We start from the raw sequence: 19,183 nt of genomic DNA, 5'->3' as shown, positions 1-19,183 counted from the left end.
ACAAAGCTACCTACTTTCACTTTCAACTTTAGACACAGCACATAGGTCAATGTTTAAAGTTCAATGTTATATTTTATAACAGGAAATTATGAGTGGTTTTGTGGGTGATTTAAGTGAAAAACAAAGTACAACACTTCAAAAGGTTATTAAAAAGTGATACACAGTAAAATTCATAAGTCAAAGTTAAATGATCATGATTATGAGTCAATATTATATATTTATAGCCTATAGGCTTTATTATAGGATATATTATGTCCTTGGTATCATGCCCGGAATTTTTGCATGTTATTCTGGTTATCCATATCTAGTATATAATAAAGTTTTAGCAAAGAGATAGGTTCAGTGTGATTTTTTTCCCAGTTGCTTTGCACAAGGATTTGTATAGTAAAGAAGGTCTACTCTTACTATACAAATCCTTGCTTTGCATAATAATAAATCATTGGTTTAATACAGTTGCTTGAAGTAAAGATTTTAATAATGTTACGCCCTCTAAAACTATTTGGCCAATTCATAATTCTAATTATGTATCAAAACCATGTGATACACTAGAGTAGCACCAGTTACTGCTGCTTGGACTACCGACGTACCGTAATAGTAATTGTACAAAATTAAGCATTCATGATCCTGAATTACATGATGCCACAATGTTGATAAGACAAGACAAGACAATATTTTATTCAAGTCTCATCTCTTCATTTTATAGAACATACAAATAGTTAATAAAACATAATCATATATGATTTGATTTAATTAAAGATAAACAATTTGTGAGAGGAAAGCCAGCTCAGGGTGAAAGAAAGATAACTCCACTCACGTTAGCAAAATTAGGTCACATTGACCTTCATTGTTTTCATGAATGCTTTGGTTAACTTTTACATTAATGTCTAGATCTAAGCAACTACAAATCCTAGAGGAATGACTTTTTGTTGTTGGTTGGTGTATCACAGATTGAATTTAGAAGTTTTCCTGCAGCAGCCCATTGTTGTATTTCAATACTCAACAATTTTTTTTTATGTACACAATTTCAGGAGCCCGGGATAAATTTTGTTGACAAAGGTTCTCACTTAAATTTGACCTACATTTAAAGCTTAAATGACTTTTGTTCAATTTTGCTGTAAAGTCCAGTTATTGAGATTTTGTGATTAAAAAAAAATTGTTGATAAAGGTTTATTGAAAAATAGGGTTATCTACATCATGTACATTTGAACCTATTAAAGTACATGTATATTTGAATTATGTAGGTGATGTTTTAATGATTAAAATAAAAAGAAAAGAAATAACAGGTGAGGGGATTAACTGTTTATACGGATTAGCTGTCAAATACTAAGCTCAATTATTTTTTATGCCCCCGCCGTACCGGAGGGGGCATTAAGTTTTACCCTTGTCCGTCTGTACGTACGTACGTACGTACGTACGTACGTCCCGAAATTGGTTTCCGTTCTCTAACTTGAGTTTGCCTCAACCAAATGTTATGAAACTTATACACAATGCTTATTACCACAAAACACAGATCAAGTTTGAATTTTGGTGGCGTCACTTTAACCAATCTTGAGTTATGCCCCTTTATAAAAGGAAATATTGCAAAATTTTTAGTTTCCGTTCTCTAACTTAAGTTTGCCTCAACCAAATGTTATGAAACTTATACACAATGCTTATTACCACAAAATACAGATCAAGTTTGAATTTTGGTGGTGTCACTTTAACCGATCTAGAGTTATGCCCCTTTATAAAAGGAAAAATTGCAAAATTTTTATTTTCTTCTAAATATCAAGTTTATATAATATATTTTTAAAATTGGAGTTATCTTCCTTTGACCATGATTATAGTTGAATCAACTACAGTCAATGCTTTATACAATGCAATGTTTAATTTTGACTACCACTGATAAAACACAGATCAAGTTGAATTTGGGTAGTGTCACTTTAAACATTATTGAGTTATGCCCCTTTATAAATAGAAAGATTGCAAAATTTTTTAGTTTCCATTCTGTAACTGAAGTTTTCCCCAGCCAAACATTGTGAAACCTATACACAATATTCATTACCACAAAACTCAGTAAAGATCAAGTACAATTTTTTTGTTTCAGTTCTCTAACTTGAGTTTGCCTCAACCAAATGTATGAAACTTATACACAATGCTAATTACTACATAATACAGATTAAGTACGAAATAAGGTAGCACCACTTTTACCATTCTAGAGTTATGTCCCTTTATAAACATAAAAATTGCTGAATTTTTTAGTTTGTCTCAACCAAATGTTGTAAAACTTATACACAACCGTTCTAGAGTTATGCGTGTTTACAAATAGAAAAATTGCTGAATTTTTAGTTTCTGTTCTCTACTTAAGTTAGCCTCAACCAAATGTTATGAGACTTACACACAATGCTTATTACCACAAAACTCAGATAAAGTTCAAATTTGGGTAGCGTCACTTTTACCGTTCTTCAGTTATGTCCCTTTATAACTATATGATATGCAAGCGGGGGCATCATCTGTGTCCACATGTGGACACTATCCACATTTATTAATTCTTATAATGACATGGAGGGAGTGTAATTGATTCCTGGGGAAACAAACTCAAAGTTCAATTTCTACTGAAAAAAAATGGGTTAGCAACATTTTTTTTATTTGGCCTTATTTCCTTGTTTTAGGTTTGAATTTAATATTTCCTTATATCAGTATATATTTCAGTTTAAAAGTAAATGCAGACATGTTAAACATTCCCACTTAATTATCTTTTGATTTAAGTGGTTTGAAACAGCATTTTTGGATGACAATTATACTTAATGATGAATTAAATGAATCATATTGTTGCTAAAACCAATCGCAGTTATAAGATATATATATTATATGTGTGTGTTTGAGCCTATTTCATGTATTTGAAAAATAGTGTTATTGAATTTTTGAAAAATTGGGAAGTTGTTCAAGTGGAGTTGGACCAATAAACATTTTTACATGTATATCTTCTTAGTGTAAAAATGTAACACAGATAAATTTTAAATGGATAATTCATTTATATACAGAATTCTAGAGTGCTAAGAGAGTGTACTTTGTGATCATCATGTTTTTAACCTTGTGATTATTCAGATTACGCTAAAAACAGCATTCTGTTTTAACATCTTGGAAATTAAATAACTTCAGAATTTATAGACACTTTATGGATGGTAGAATTGTGTTGCTGGAAATTCCATACAAGATGTACTCGACCAATTTATGTTATCAGACAACTGGTTACCATTTTAACATTGCCGATTATACTGATTGTATTTTACAGTTCAGAGAAAATGTGAAGGACGTACTGCAACCTGAGCATGATGACCACTACCTCTTACGATGGCTTAGAGGTAAGTAACAAAGAAAATGTGAAGGATGTTCCACAACCTGAGTATAACATGTATAATGACCACTACCTCTTACGATGGCGTCGAGGTGAGTAACAAAGAAAATATGAAGGATGTTCCACAACCTGAGTATGACTAGGGAATCTGCAACACTTGACCAAGATTTTGCAACTCTTGAACTGATAAACTTACTTTTGTATTGTGGTTTAAGACATTTTCTCCATGATATCTAGTAATTACAGACAAATAGCGATAAGGTGTATATATATGTCAAACTGTAAATCGTCCATAGTCTATTAAAGCGTTGACCAAAGCACATTCCAAGCTTCATTTAAAAAAAAATCTGCCATGGCCAATGCTTTTAGAATACTATGAAATTTCAAAGAAGGAACTTTTCAAGTCTTATAATTACATATTAATGCTAAATTCTAACATGACGCTCTTCAAACGCTTTGAGTACACACCCGTGTTAAAATATGAATATATTGTTTGGGCTGTTCCGATCGTACTCCCGCGTCATATGCTTTTTTATGAATGAGCTACCCGACGTCATAGAATGATGACGTAAGAATATAATTATTTTACGGGAAAATACACGCTTGTGAAACCGAAATCATCACAACAAGGAAACGTAAACAAACGATGCTAAAATGTGTTATATAAGCCACTTTTTGTTTACATATAAGACATATAAATACAATTATCATTTAGATTCATCCGAACCTATCTAAATATGTTATTGTAAATAATTTAAGCATGCCATATATTCAGTTTGCTCCGTTCTTTTACGTCAATTTAATAGTGCGTTTATTTATGGGAACGGCAAATAATGCCTTCACCTAGAGCGCGTCGATCCAAAAGAATTGCCGTATTTGTCCTATTAGAATCGAAATAATCCATGGGGCTTGAATATATCGTGATTTTACCACAGGTTGTCCCTTTATGTCGATATTTTACACCTCGCTTTCACTCAGGGTAAAATATTTGTCATAAAGGGCCAACCCGTGGTAAAATCACGATATATTCAAGCCCCCATGAATTATTTCTTAAACAGAAATTCTGATTTGAATCAATTTTTTTCATTTGTTTTAATTTGAGTATTATAAGGTTTTATTGTAACAATGCCAAGGAGAGTACACTCTGTCATGAATGTTGCATTTTATTTGGACATAAAATATCACTTGAAAACACTGTCACAATGACTGTATAATTGTTGCCTGCCAATTTAAATAAAGGAATTTATATAAAAAAAAAAATCTATGACTACAATTTTATATTAAGATAATGTTGGTTTCCAGAATTCAGAAATAGAACCTAAATCTCTAAAATTATCCTTCATTCATAATTGAAAGATAGAAATTAAACATAACAAGCTTATCTTTGGGAATCCTGCCCGAAAAATTAGAGCGTAAGGAGTATCTCATTCCACCTAAGGGAATGAATTTAATTTTTATCTTGTTTATAATTGTCCAAAATGTCAATCTTGTATCTTAATTATGTTCTTCAATAAAATATAGTCTTTCTTGTGATTATTCTACATGTTCTAAATACAAGATACAATCTAAGCCATAAGAGCCATTTAACATTGAGTTTTTATTTTCAGCCAGAAATTTTGACCTCAAGAAATCAGAAGATATGCTCAGAAAGGTATTATAAATAATATGATGTGTATTCCATTAATTTCAAGTTCTTAAGAAAATTTCTTGACCTCAGTTATGTTTGGAAAAAGTACCTATGATGTATCATTGTCTATTGGTCAGGTCAGCATCTTTACTTCAGCCACTTCTTTTATAAGTATCTGGTCATTATCAGAAAGTAGTGTCCACTATTTCCATCCAATCAAAAAATGCTTAATTGTCCATATTTCCAGCTTTGAGATGTTCCCTCCAATATTTTACAGCACTTGGTATGGAGGAAAGAAGAAGATATAGACAATATATTGAGACAAAAAGTTCCTGAAGTTATCCAGAATTATTACCCAGGTGGCCATTGTGGATTTGACAAAGATGGAAGCCCAGTTTGGATAGACCCCATAGGAAATATAGATCCAAAAGGTAATATAATATTGAAGAGGTGTTTCATTTAGTGCTTTTGTTACTATCAAAAGGCAAATTTTACATTAGAAGTATAATTTTAGATATGAAGATACAAACTCATGTCATATTTTTCTCAGTTTAATGACAACCTTATTTGTTCTTTATGACAGGATTATTGAGGTCAGCTAAGAAAAAAGATGTCATCTATAAAGAAATTAAAAATGCAGAATACGTGCAGGAACTTATGAAACTTCAGACTAAAAAGGTAAAAATACAGTGCAAGATAGGTGATGAGGCTTTTCAATCACTTTCAATGGAAAATAACGACTCCCCATTCCAGTAGAATTTTTTTTCTCTCCCAGAATAACTTAAAACTTATAACAACAGTTTATGACAAACATTGAATTATCACCATTATTATTTTAAAACAACTGTAACCAATACGGAAAATTTTTATTTTAAGTATAATCTTACAAACTAGTTTAGTGTAGAAGTGTCAGATGTGATGTAGCAATGATGTCAGAAACATGCTAAAACTGATTTGTTCAACTTAAAATGGCAATTTTACACATAGTTCTTTTTAAAATTAGTTTGCATCACAGTCTTATAGTGGAAAGTTATCTCATTGGCAATCATACTGCAACAGTGGTTTGATTCCGCCTGTGTACTTTATCCGAAAGAAGAAAATCCCCAGTGATTTTTATCCACCAACAAAATTTCACTAGGTTTTTCTATCGGGGTCCAGTGTAAAACATCCACCAGTCATTATAAGGTTCTAAAAAGGGTTTTTTGAAGGGTAAATATATATAAAATGTGGCTTAATAGTTTTTAGTGTATTTGAAACTTGCATAGCTGATTTATATAAAAAGTGGAGAGTTTTCATCCAAGAAATGTTCACACTAGTGTTTTTGAACCAGGAATGATTACACTAGTGATTTTGTACCGGAATGATTGCACTAGTTATTTTATACCGGGATTAATTACACTAGTGCTTTAGATCCATACATTGATGAAGTGATTAGTACTCATTTTGAACATACGATAACACAATAATGCTTATTAACGAATAAGATTTAAATAATTTTTCTATGCAAATCTATAAAATCATATGCTTTTAAATTGTCTCTAATTGTAATATTTATATTTATTGGATTGCCGAAGTTTTTCTGCGTATTTGCTCTTTGGTGGACTTGGATATAAAATCATATCTTCTTTGTCAATATCAAAGGATGCTTCTATAATTGAAACTTTATGTAAGAACAAATCTGCTCTTTAAATTTGGTTTATATCAAGTTCAATGTCCTGATCATTGATAAAGTATTTTGAGTTATAAAAATATCCTCCTCGTTATCATCAATATTATTTACTAGATTGACTCAGATTAATTAAACTGGTTCCTTGAAAATTATTTTAATTTTAACCCATTTATTTATGTAAACAATAAACCGGTCTAATATAAACAAAACAACAATATCAAGATCGACGCTTTCACACTATTTACATCCAATATTCCCTAGTGAAAAACAAATACACGGCGGAATGAAAGTACGCTTACAATACCACATCTTCATATTTTTATATTAATCAAAAAATTATTTTACCTGCATTGACATCTTTGTATAAAAATGTTTAGGCAAAACATCATTTGAGTAAGGCCTTGACTCATATCTAAGTATTTATTAATCTTAAAATGAAGCTATTTTAGCTGTTTTTATAGTCTTGCATTAAATGCAAGAATTTGAAACCCTGATGAAACTATAAAAGACACAATTTCAAGATACCGGTACTAAAGATAATAAAATTTGATAGATATACAATAATTTTTAATTTTGAATTCAGAGTTCCAAAGAAAAGTCTTACCATATCATCTCCTTTTGAATAAAACAGGTTTGTATGCCTTGTAATATTTTTAGAAATGAAATTTTTTGATTTTTGTTTGTTTGCAGCTTGGGAAGAGAGTTGACCAGATAATCATAATATATGACTTGGAAAATTTTGGCATGAAACATCTATGGAAACCTGGTAATATAAGAGGATTATAATTGATAGATTTACATTTACACCACTTTGTGTGGAAAAAAAGTGACATTTTTATACGCCCGTTTACGGGACGTATTATGGTATACTGTTGTCTGTCCGTCCGTCCGTCGTCAACATGTCGCACAATAACCCAAAAACGCTTTAACCAATTTGCATGAAACTTTGGTGAATTGTTTATATCTATTGATGTAAGCTTCCTTTCGATTTTTATAAATTTTAGATTTGACATTTCCGAGTTATGGTGTTTTATTCATTAAAAAAGGGGGATTTTCCAGTTTTCGGACAATAACTCACAAACACTTTCACCAATTTGCAAGAAACTTTGGTGAATTGTTTATATCTATTGATATGAGCTCTCTTTCAATTTTTAAAAATTTTAGATTTTACGTTTCTGAGTTATGGGGTTTTATTCATTATAAAAGGGAGATTTTCCAGTTTTCAAACATTAACTCAAAAAAGCTTTCAGCAGTTTAATGACACTTTGGTGTATTGTTTATATCTATTGACGTAAGCTCCCTTTTGATTTTTATAAATTTTAGATTTTACGTTTCTGAGTTATGCGATTTTATTCATAAAAAAGGGGTGATTTTCCAGTTTTCGGACAATATCTTTAAAGTGCTTTGAGCAGTTTTCATGAAACTTTGGTGACTGGTTTATATCTATTAAGATAACCTCCCTTTAGTTTTTCATAAATTTCTGATGTGATATTGAGAAGTTATTGAACTTTATTCTTTGAAAAAGCGACGGGCTTATCATGCTCTCATGGCGTAGCTGTCTATTGGAAACACGTTCGTATCTTCGTTGTTTCTCTACAAATCAGTGTCAAACTCGACGGTGATACATTGTTTTTGTGTAAGGATCGTAGCCAAATGGTTAATTATACATGACAATACCATATTTTGGTGATTTTAAACCTTTCGTGCAGATGAAAGGCAATAATATGTAGACTGAAAGGGCCATGTTTTTCTCCAAAAAGTTCACTTCCCATGTTAAGATTGTCAATATAGCTACATGCTACATTTTAGGAAAGTATTATGGGATACCGTTCACTTGCTTGTTCTATTTTAATATCTGAAAACTTGAAAACTTCATCATCAGAACTCTCGTTCATTCACAACTTCTCAAGCGCGATTTACTATAAACTGGGTAAATTTTTACTACAAGTCTGACGTAATTTTACAAAGAGGGAACACAATTGGTTAGCTTTATTTAGACTTTCCTTAAAAGGAATTTGACCCTCAAAATAATGTGAAAGGTATGATCTGGTTTAGTCGTATGTTCAGTCTCTTGCCGACAAAAACGAAAGTGTTGAAACCATGCCCTTTGTCAGTGTCAACACTAAGACCGGAAAGCAGCTCCTGTTCTCGCAAAATTAAATATTTTTACAAGCTTTCAGACATGTAAGGATTAATAACCGATTTGCTTCTGTTGTTTCCTCTTGAAAAAAGTTGATTTAACATCAAAATATTTTTTTGTACGACTGATACGTTTTGTAATGGTTTGTCTATCATTGACGAAAATGGCGGCAGATTTTGAAAAAAAAAAATCACTCGATTTTCAGCTGTTTCCTTGTCATCTCCCACTTTCCTGAATCAAAAAGTAACTAAAAAAAACCATGAAACCTACCGTTTTAGAATATATCGCATTATTATGCTAAAATATAACTAGAGGAACACAAAGCTTGTTAACTGAACATGGCCATTTTCACGAATCCGCGATGCCTGAAGGCATCGTTCGGCCTCCCACTGGTGATGCCTTCAGGCATTGTTCAGCGCATGAGCGGCGATACCTTAAGGCATCGTTTGCCTGGAAAGGGTTAATAAAAATAGTTCACAATATTTGACAACTTTAGTTTTATCATGCTTATTAAGTAGTTGTTAAATTTTACATTCAATTTTCAAGGAATGGACACAGTGGTTAAATTTCTAGAAATGTTTGAAGATAATTACCCAGAAGCACTGAAGATTGCATTTATTATAAATGGTAAGATACGACATCTATATTATTTTTTTTTTAATTGACTAACTTTATTCTTTTTTGAATAAAATTTTCAAGGAATTGACGCTGTGATCCAGTTTCTACTAACATTCGAGGATAATTACCCAGAACACCTCAAGACTTGCTTTGTTATCAATGGTGAGACAAAAATTGTGATCCCTGTTTGCTCCTATTAGGCAATTATCTTCCAGTTGCAATTACTTGCTAGTATTACTATGTGTGGCCAATTCATTGTTTCAGAATCTAATGCATTCTGGGTAATATTTTCAAAAGCATACACCAAAACGCTGTGATAGGCTTATAACTTCCCAAACAATTGAAACTCAATCAATGACATGATATTTTTCATTTTTGGGTATGGACAATGAAATTACCCATAGTCCTTAAGATTCTGAAACAGCCAATTAAATGAACAGTCAAGCTTTTCTGGGTTATCTACTGTTACTAAAAAAAAAAAACATTTGTCAGTTTGATCTAAAATCAATGAAATTATTCAGAACCCTATGTAAATTACTAGAGTTTAATAACTACCATGTTTACCAACTATGAAAATTGACAACTATAAATTTCTTTAAAAATTTCTTTAAAAAGCATCATTGCACATTTGCACTGTGGCTATTTTTCACACATTTGCACTTTGGCTATTTTTCACACATTTGCACAGTGGCTATCTTTCACACATTTTGCAAATTGCTATTCATATGTTTAGGCTAGTGTTATATGTTTTCCATTCTAAGTAAGATTCTTTATCATAGTGATTAAATTATGCATAAATGACCTATCTTGGTCAAATATACTAGTTATACATTGCTTTATATGTCATAATACAATAGTGAATTTTTGTAATGAAGTTAGAAAACTATTTTATCGTATTTATTTTGTATCAAAATTTTTATTCATATCTAAAAAAAAAAAATGATATTTTACATAAGAACACTTGTAACGGATCTCATCATACCACCTTCTTTATTTATATCAACTATAAGAGACAAAAATAATGATATCATGCATCAATAAATATTGAAAAAGTCAATAATATACGACTAATTACTATTGTTGATATCTGATATGGTTATCTGCTCTTTGATCGGGTTGTTGTCTCTTTGACATATTCCCCATTTCCATTCTCAATTTTATTTATATTGTATGTATATTTTAATAACCCCCTTCAAAAGAGAGACTCTGGTTGTGTTTCTGGAATATAGCAAGATATCTAGTATCTTTAGAAACAGGAAACAATATCTATACATTGTCTTTAGAGGATAAACTTTTTTGCTGTTATATAAATTATTTTTGTCTTGGTAACAGTATCACTATCTTTGACTTTCTTTCAGCGCCAAGATTTTTTCCTGTTGTTTATAAATTGATACGACCAATCCTCTCAGAGGATACTGTTAACAAGATAAGAATATTTGGTAGTAAGTATCATTATTATTTACAAACTAAAGAAAAATACATAACCATGGTTACCACTTTTATTTTTGTACTTGATAATAAAATGCTTTTCATATAGCTCTATCAATGTCTCTCTGGTACGAAATATTTACTCTGAAAGAATTTTAAAATCTGCTGAAAGATAAAAAAGTAAAAAGTCTGTACCTGATTTTACTACTTAGCCATTCTGAAAGGGTACAGATACAGTCAAACCTGCATTAAGCAGTCACTCATGGGAAGTATTAAAAGTGATGCCTCAAAAGAGGTGACCCTTTAAAAGAGGTTCCTAAAAAAAATCCAATTCCGACATCACACGTGGCCAGGTTTGGGGCATAATGTTTTAGTGTTTTCAAGTGGTAGAGTTATTGTGCGATCAGATAAACTAAAAATGGCAGATTCCAGCGCTCTAAATTTGAAGAAAACATTAAAAATAGTTAATATTCATGGACAAATAAGTCGATGATAAGTTTTCAATGGAAACTGAAAGGCTTAGAACAGGAGAAATTCACTCATTCACCTCCTATTGCACGATCTTGGTTACAAACGGGTTCTGATTCTCATTTTTACCTCGGAACTGCATGAACACATATATTTTTATGCCCCACCTAGGGGCATTATGTTTTTCGGTCTGTGAGTCCGTTCTTTCGTTCGTCCGTCCGTCAGCCAGTCTGTCCTGCTTCAGGTTAAAGTTTTTGGTCAAGATAGTTTTTTATCAAGTTAAAGTCCAATCAACTTGAAACTTAGTACACATGTTCCCTATGGTATGATCTTTCTAATTTTAATGCCAAATTAGAGTTTTGACCCCAATTTCACATTCCACTGAACATAGAAAATGATAGTGCGAGTGGGGCAGGTTTGACTGTATTTTAAAAGATGTGTATTGTTGTGAGCTTTATCCTTGCATTATATCATATTTTGATTCATGATCTTATAATCTTTTTACTGGGATGTCTCATTGATATTTCACCCTTTTTTATATGTCTACAGCTAATTACAAAAGTGAGTTATTAAAGTGTATAGATGCTGACCAGTTACCTGTTTACTGGGGTGGATCATTGATCGATAAAGATGGAGATCCTAAATGTCCTTCTAAGGTAAGTTTTCTCATTGATACCATGGAATGTTTTACATTGTAATATTAAAATGTCTTGCTGAATGTTTTAACATTCTTACTTTTTTTACCTTGCCCTGTGGTTAACAGGAGATGTGGGGATTACTTCAAAGAGACAGTAATCCAAGAACACAAAAGCCATCTTGAGCTACCTATGAATTTTCACCATTTGAATTTCTTTAGGAGAGAACTTATTAGACAGAAGTCAAACTTTCCTTCAAGTACAAGATCTCAAAAATTCTTTTAATTAAACAAAGTTGTATATTGCAGCTATAATGTTATTTAAGATTTACTATTTGAAGATTGTTTTACTTCTATGGGAAACTGTAGAATATATTTTCAAACATTGCAGCTCCCCTGATATGTACAAAATATTTATTTTCTCCAGTACTTTTGTTTATCCAGCCAGGAATTGTAGATTATCAATAATTTTCAAAGCAAGATAAGAGTTTCTCTGCTAAAATCTCATCAAAGGGCAATAGTCCTATGATGAGATGTAGTTTATCGCTATTTTCCTAAGCAGCATCAATGCTGTTAGCTTATGATGTCATCGCATTCTCAATCTCCTGGACTGAGAAAAAGCCATCTGAGACAAGCTAGTAGCTTCAAAAGAAAAATTATCCTACAGAAAGATTAAAGCCAAATTAAGAAAAATAGCGATAATCAGCATTATCTCAAATTAGGAAGGTTAAAAGAGAAATAATAAATAAGTTTGTTTACAGATAATTCTCGGAGGAGAGATACCTAAGGAATATTATTTAAAGATAGCCTCAGAAGAAATGGAGAACTTTACTACAGTCAATGTTAAACGAGGGTCTTCACTCCAGGTGGATGTTGATGTTAAAGCGGCAGGAAGTTGTATTAGGTAAAGATATAATATAATATATTATTATACCTCAGTATGTTTTTTCTATATAAAAAAGAATGAAATATTTGTGCTATTTCATTCCACAGACTATTTGCCAGTCAATAGTTTCAAAGACTATTACCCCGGTCAATTGTTTTATAAACATATTTCCCGTACTTTTTCATACTAATTTTTCATTGGACAACAATGACGTCATCGACTATTCTGCTTGGATTTGTGCGCTTGGCAACGTTAAACTCTGAAATATCGCAAACGTTGTAATCTGTATGTATCTGTCGTAATTTCAAACTAATATATTACTTACCAGAAGCAATTGAAAAAGAAAATCTACGCGACATATTTTAAGAACTAAAACATGTAATGTATGGTATTGGTCTGTCGTCGTCTTCATAATCTGGGATTGCTTTGGTGTACGGTAAAATATTTTAGCTAATGTTTATCATATACACGGGAATTTTTACACAAGGATTCCTGGTCTTGATTACAGTAAATAGATTATTGACAAATACCACACAGGAGAAAAAAAACCTGATAGTTCATCTTGTACATGTCTATTTGATCATTTTTTTCAAGTGGTGTATATAGTCTTTTTAGAAAGTTGTTTTGTTCGGTATAATAAAACACTTAATGACTGGTTATGAGGGTAATAGTAAGTTTGTTGACCCTTTGAAACTAACTATTGCCCTCGGCTTCGCCTCGAGCAATAGTTGGTATCTCAGGGACAACAAACTTGCTATTACCCTCATACCCAGTCAATAGGTGTATAATATTACATTCAGCAGCTATGGTTTAGTTTTTGAACAATTGCAATGTAAAAATGAATATAGTAAACAAAAGTCAATAATATTTTTAACTCTTTTGAGACAAAAGTAAAGGAAGGATATGATGTATCAATCATTTCAAAATCACTACATGCACATGATAAAAATCATTCCTCATACGTGATAAATTTAACTCAAAGCACATGACAAAAATCTTTCCACGCAAATGAAAAAAAAACAAAACAAGGGAGGCCTTCAACATGGAACCAAATCTTTCACCTCACTGAAAGTTCAAGACAATCACTAGCACAGGTTTGAGCCTAATTTTATATATACATATAATTATGGATAAACCAAATTATTTCAAATAGCATGTACATATCTTTTTCTCTGTCCTGTATACATATTCCAGGAAAAGTATTTGGGGTCCACCTTTACCAATTAAATCATGAGAAAATGTAGCATTATAACATAATCTTGAAAACTTATCTTTATTTTATACACCAGATGGCAGTTTACAACAGAAGGGTATGATTTAGGATTTGGTGTGTATAAGAAAACAAAGGATGAGAAACAGCATGCTGGAAAGATGATACCTGTAGTTCATTCAGAGAGAGTTGACAGCCATCTTGTTCCAGAAGATGGTAGTGTTGCTGTTAAAGAAGCTGGTGCTTGTAAGTTTTGGTGCACCTTATTCATGATCTGTTACTGTAAACTAAGCGGGAAAAACAAAAGATTCCAAATAGACAATAAAAACTAAAAAACAAGTCTCTTTCTTTTTTTTTAAGTGATAAATCTCATTGGATGATTTGAAACTCAATTGTAAGTGGATTAACAATTAAAACAAATTTTAGATAGCAAGATGTTGTATATTTAATATAGTATTCAATGCTATATACCATTGAGATGAATGGAGGAGAGTGGAAAAAGACATATTCTCCCCCTCTCTACATTCTGTTATCTGTTCTTGTATTCATTTTGGATATTTACCTTTTGATTTCATTGCAACACTAGGCTAATATTATATTACAAAATCTGTAAAGCAAAATACTAAAGTGATTTTTATGTATAAATTTTAGTCACGATGGAAGACTTCAGTATCTTAAGTCATAGCTTTAATCCATTTTCTTTTGGTGAAACATTTCACCAGTTTAGCTATAGTTTTACCTAATTTTGTAGACATGGTACGTTTTACAATAAATACATTTATATACATTTTTTCCACCAGTTTAAGCTATAGTTTTACCTTATTTTGTAGACGTGGTACGTTTTGACAATACATACAGTTACATCAGAAGTAAAACGATCAGTTATCTAATAGAGGTCCTAGAACCAGAGGTCGAGGAAGTCAATGCACACACCTACGATAAAACCAATGACAAGGGAGATAAATCAGAATTATGTATCGACAGTACCTTAGATGTAGATGATGGTGACTCTGAGACGAAGGAGGCAGATGGGCAATCCACTAATATGTGAAAGATTCCCAAGTGGAAAAATTGAAGAAAATTATTAGGATATTATATGATGTTTCGCCATTCAAAATAAATTATCTGTTTAACAGCTTACATGATGCCCTAAAAGTCCGATAAGACATTGCTTGTACTTTTATTTAAATTTTTTATATTTTTAAACAAAAACTTTAATCTAACCAAGTACTAATGATTTGACATTTGTAATATGTAGCAATAATAAACAAGATGACTTCATTTATATTTATTCAGTAACAATTATTGTCAGCTTAGATTAACTTGTCTTACACCATGCAAAGAAAAAGTATCAAAACATAGAATAACATTATGTTATTCTTTCTTGTAATTTACTACTGCCACATTATGATGGTATGATTAATTTGATAGAGTTATGTTATATTAATGATTCTGTATTTTTATGTTTTTCTAGTTGCTTAGTAAAATGAAAGAATGTGTCCTTGAAACAGAATTTTTTTCTAAAACAAAAAATGATTTTAAGAAATTGTAATTGCTTCTGTCGATTGGTTCACAATTGTCAAGGTACAGTTTCTGCACGTTATGTATAAACTAGAATTACCAAGCAAAGGTAATAAGCTTTGTAAAACAGAATATTTATTTTGTATGATCATGGTATTTACATGGTAAACTACACTTTATGCTAGTTGTATATTTGCCATATTCAGGATTATAATATTATTTTGATTTATTCAGGGGAGTTGATTCCATATTCAATAAAAATGTGTATTTTGTTACATTGTATTTTATGCCAGGGCTAGTGTAATATTTAGATAGTTTGTCAAATAAGAAATTAACAACAATTAAATTGATTTTTTTTTTTAAGTCTTGCCAACAGTTTACATTCCAAAGATGTTAAATCAATGTTTTATGTATTTGAAAAAACGAAGTCAAACGCAAAGTGTTTTATTAAGATAAAAATGGTTTACTTTTTTATTTTCGAATGTCTATGAAGCAACATCAATGTATATTAGATTAAGATTATAAATATTTTAGATTTGAATATTCTATAATGTATAACTAAGTAAAAAGGTGACCTAGAGAAATCACATAAGTTATACTTGACTAAAGTATTAGATTTATCAGATATGCATATAATGATTTGCAATGGGTGATAGGATTTAATGTATTTTTCTGTTAGATTATTTCTGATAAACTGAAAAAAATCCAATTTCCAAAAGCATTATATTAAAGATCTATCATTAGCACCAAAAATTCAGACATTACGATGAAACTAAGGAAACTATTACCGGTATATATACACTTCTATGACATAGTTTTCAGATAAGACGGTATATATACACTTCTGTGACATAGTTTTCAGATAAGACGGTATATATACACTTCTGTGACATAGTTTTCAGATAAGACGGTATATATACACTTCTATGACATAGTTTTCAGATAAGACGGTATATATACACTTCTGTGACATAGTTTTCAGATAAGACGGTATATATACACTTCTGTGACATAGTTTTCAGATAAGACGGTATATATACACTTCTATGACATAGTTTTCAGATAAGACGGTATATATACACTTCTATGACATAGTTTTCAGATAAGACGGTATATATACACTTCTATGACATAGTTTTCAGATAAGACGGTATATATACACTTCTGTGACATAGTTTTCAGATAAGACGGTATATATACACTTCTGTGACATAGTTTTCAGATAAGACGGTATATATACACTTCTATGACATAGTTTTCAGATAAGACGGTATATATACACTTCTATGACATAGTTTTCAGATAAGACGGTATATATACACTTCTATGACATAGTTTTCAGATAAGACGGTATATATACACTTCTGTGACATAGTTTTCAGATAAGATAAAGAGAAAAAATGAAAACATAAGATGTGTACACTGTCTTAATTTTCCTTAAGGTGGTACCTCAACACTACAGGGAGATAACTCTGTAAAAATCAGCTAGATGTTTTAATCACGTTGTATTGTTAAGGAAATATTAAGCTTCTCAATGATCAAAATTAGTGTTTGTCAAACTGCTATATATAATCAATGAAATTTTTCTGATAAAGTGTTTGGTTGAAATTTTTTAAAATTCTTATATTTTTGTTAAAGGGTCAAAGTAAACATTTTGTCAAAATTTTATGAAAATTAAACGAGCCAAATTAATATTATTCAAGGTGTTGGGTACCACCTTAAATCAAGTCTTTTTTGCTTTAAAATAGTTGTAAGTATTAAATGGAAGGTCTGAACTTTAAAGTATTTCAGATATTATTAACCAAGATTTAAAGGTCAATGCCAATGGATGTCATGTTGTTTTGTTTTTACCAAAAATGCTTAGAATTTTTGAGTGGGAAATATTGAGTGTATGCTATATATAAACATTATGAGAGGTGCTGCTTTTATTGACAATCACTGTGGTAAGGTATTGTATTGGTCCTCAATATTGCTCTTTTTTAAAATTCATTTGAATTCTAACCAAATTTCATAAATTTTTATTAAACATTAAAAGGGGCTGTTCTTTGGTGCCATGAATGCATTTATAATAATGTGAGAGTTCCTTAGCTGTTTATGGTTCAGAAGTGTATAATTATCAGTTACAGATAAGTTTTTGGTTTGTTTTTTGTTAATCTTCTCCTTAAAGTAATACTGAGTCATTCAATCATTTTGCAGGCGAGGAACATTTTTCTTGTCCAGGCACATCTAGTGTTATCTTAACTTTAATGCAAACCAAATTTGAAGTCATAGATTGAAGTACAATTTAGGAGCATTTTTGACTCTTTATGAAATTAATAAAATATTCTGGCCAGATAGAATTTATTACATGGCATTGTTGACATCACTTCATCATGTTGTTGGTACGTTACTATTGTATTTGTCATATGAATTTAAATAAGACAGCAAAAAAGCTTTTTTAATTTAACTCTTGTTTGTAGATAATTTGTTTAAATGGAAAATAATAAAAATTCATTACTGGTACTTTTTGTTTTGTTGGTTTGCTGTTTGGTTTCTTACCATTTTTTAGGAATTATGGAAAATTTCGACGCTAGGTAGCATATATAAAAATTTGAGCTCATGGTTAAAGGCCATATGGTGACCTATTATTTACATCCACTTCATTTGGTCTCTGGTGGATAGTTGTCTCATAGGGAACCATACCACATCTTATTATTTTATACTGATAATCTGTTTATTTTTTATGACCAAAAAGTTATCATAGAAATTCAAGTTATTATGTAACCTTTATATTTCTCTTTAGATAAACTTCCACTTTTCAATTATAAGACATACTGAAAATATGATTTTGTATATTTTTATCTATTTGCATTTGAAAACCACATGGGAAGATATATTTTTGTTACATTTTTAATATATTGAATAGATAGACATTATATTTATTTTTTAAGGAAACTATGTTATATATGTTAATCATTTATTATGAAAAAAAATAAAAGCATATATTTGAAAACTTTGTTTATTGTATTATGCCATTTTTATATTTTTTAAAATGGTGGAAAATTTCAGCAATTGTGTACATCTGTTTTACAAGGACTTATATCTCACACATGCTGTCTCAAAAGAATAAGTATATTGTCTGCAGAAGAATCTCAGCCCTATTAGCATTATATGTTTCAACAAATCATTACTTTACCACATATCTAAAGTTGTAAGCAAATGTGTCGCCTTTTCAGCAGTTATCTCCAAAAGTATTTTATAACAAGGGAGCTGGGTCAGATAGAAATCGACCTTACGTGAGTGCACATATACATGTACATGTGTAGACTGATTGATTTTGGAACATTCAAATATGAAATAAAAGAGGAATTTTGGTCTGTTTTGTATGGTTCTTATATCAGCTCTATTTTCAAACAGTTACAGACTTTCCATAGAGATTTTTTCAACCCGAAAAAGGTTAACAAACGTATTGGTAATCATTTGACTAAGGGTGATTTCTACCCCACGCAGCTCAATTGTGCTCTGCTTTTGCAAATATTTGCCTCCTCTGTAAACCAGGTAGTTGTTTTATGGTTCATTTTTTACAATATTAGCAACTGTTATAAAAAGATTTTTATGCATTCATCTCATAAATGATAATTTATTTTGTCCGGTAAATTGTGGAAA

At 30.8% G+C, this 19,183-nt stretch overlaps 1 protein-coding gene across 2 annotated transcripts; it reads left to right on the top strand.

Annotated features, from left to right (window-relative positions):
- The first annotated feature begins 14 nt into the window (after positions 1 to 14).
- Positions 15 to 18,530, top strand: LOC127711507 (SEC14-like protein 2). Of its 2 annotated transcripts, XM_052217588.1 has the most exons (12): positions 15 to 142; positions 3,275 to 3,344; positions 4,945 to 4,988; positions 5,242 to 5,395; positions 5,548 to 5,642; positions 7,324 to 7,399; positions 9,320 to 9,400; positions 10,750 to 10,833; positions 11,837 to 11,943; positions 12,683 to 12,825; positions 14,097 to 14,263; positions 14,848 to 18,530. In XM_052217588.1, the coding sequence occupies exons 1-12, from the start codon at positions 89 to 91 to the stop codon at positions 15,066 to 15,068; spliced, it is 1,296 nt and encodes a 431-aa protein (XP_052073548.1). In that variant the 5' UTR covers positions 15 to 88; the 3' UTR covers positions 15,069 to 18,530. The 2 variants fall into 2 exon arrangements, with proteins under 2 accessions (XP_052073548.1, XP_052073547.1); XM_052217587.1 differs by lacking the exon at positions 15 to 142 and having other exon boundaries at positions 2,690 to 3,344.
- Positions 18,531 to 19,183: the final 653 nt, after the last annotated feature.

The sequence above is a fragment of the Mytilus californianus genome, unplaced genomic scaffold, assembly GCF_021869535.1.
Source record: "Mytilus californianus isolate M0D057914Y unplaced genomic scaffold, xbMytCali1.0.p SCAF_8, whole genome shotgun sequence".
NCBI lineage: Eukaryota > Metazoa > Mollusca > Bivalvia > Mytilida > Mytilidae > Mytilus > Mytilus californianus.
The sequence above is the reverse complement of the archived record's forward strand: the minus strand, read 5'-3'. Positions and strand labels throughout refer to the sequence as shown.

Bases quoted from the DNA above. Each gene is read 5' to 3' on its own strand.
- LOC127711507 (XM_052217587.1), top strand. From the start codon at position 3,158: ATGGATGGTAGAATTGTGTTGCTGGAAATTCCATACAAGATGTACTCG. The intron at 3,345-4,944 runs GTAAGTAACAAA...TTTTATTTTCAG, and splicing joins CCTCTTACGATGGCTTAGAG to CCAGAAATTTTGACCTCAAG. The intron at 5,643-7,323 runs GTAAAAATACAG...GTTTGTTTGCAG, and splicing joins TGAAACTTCAGACTAAAAAG to CTTGGGAAGAGAGTTGACCA.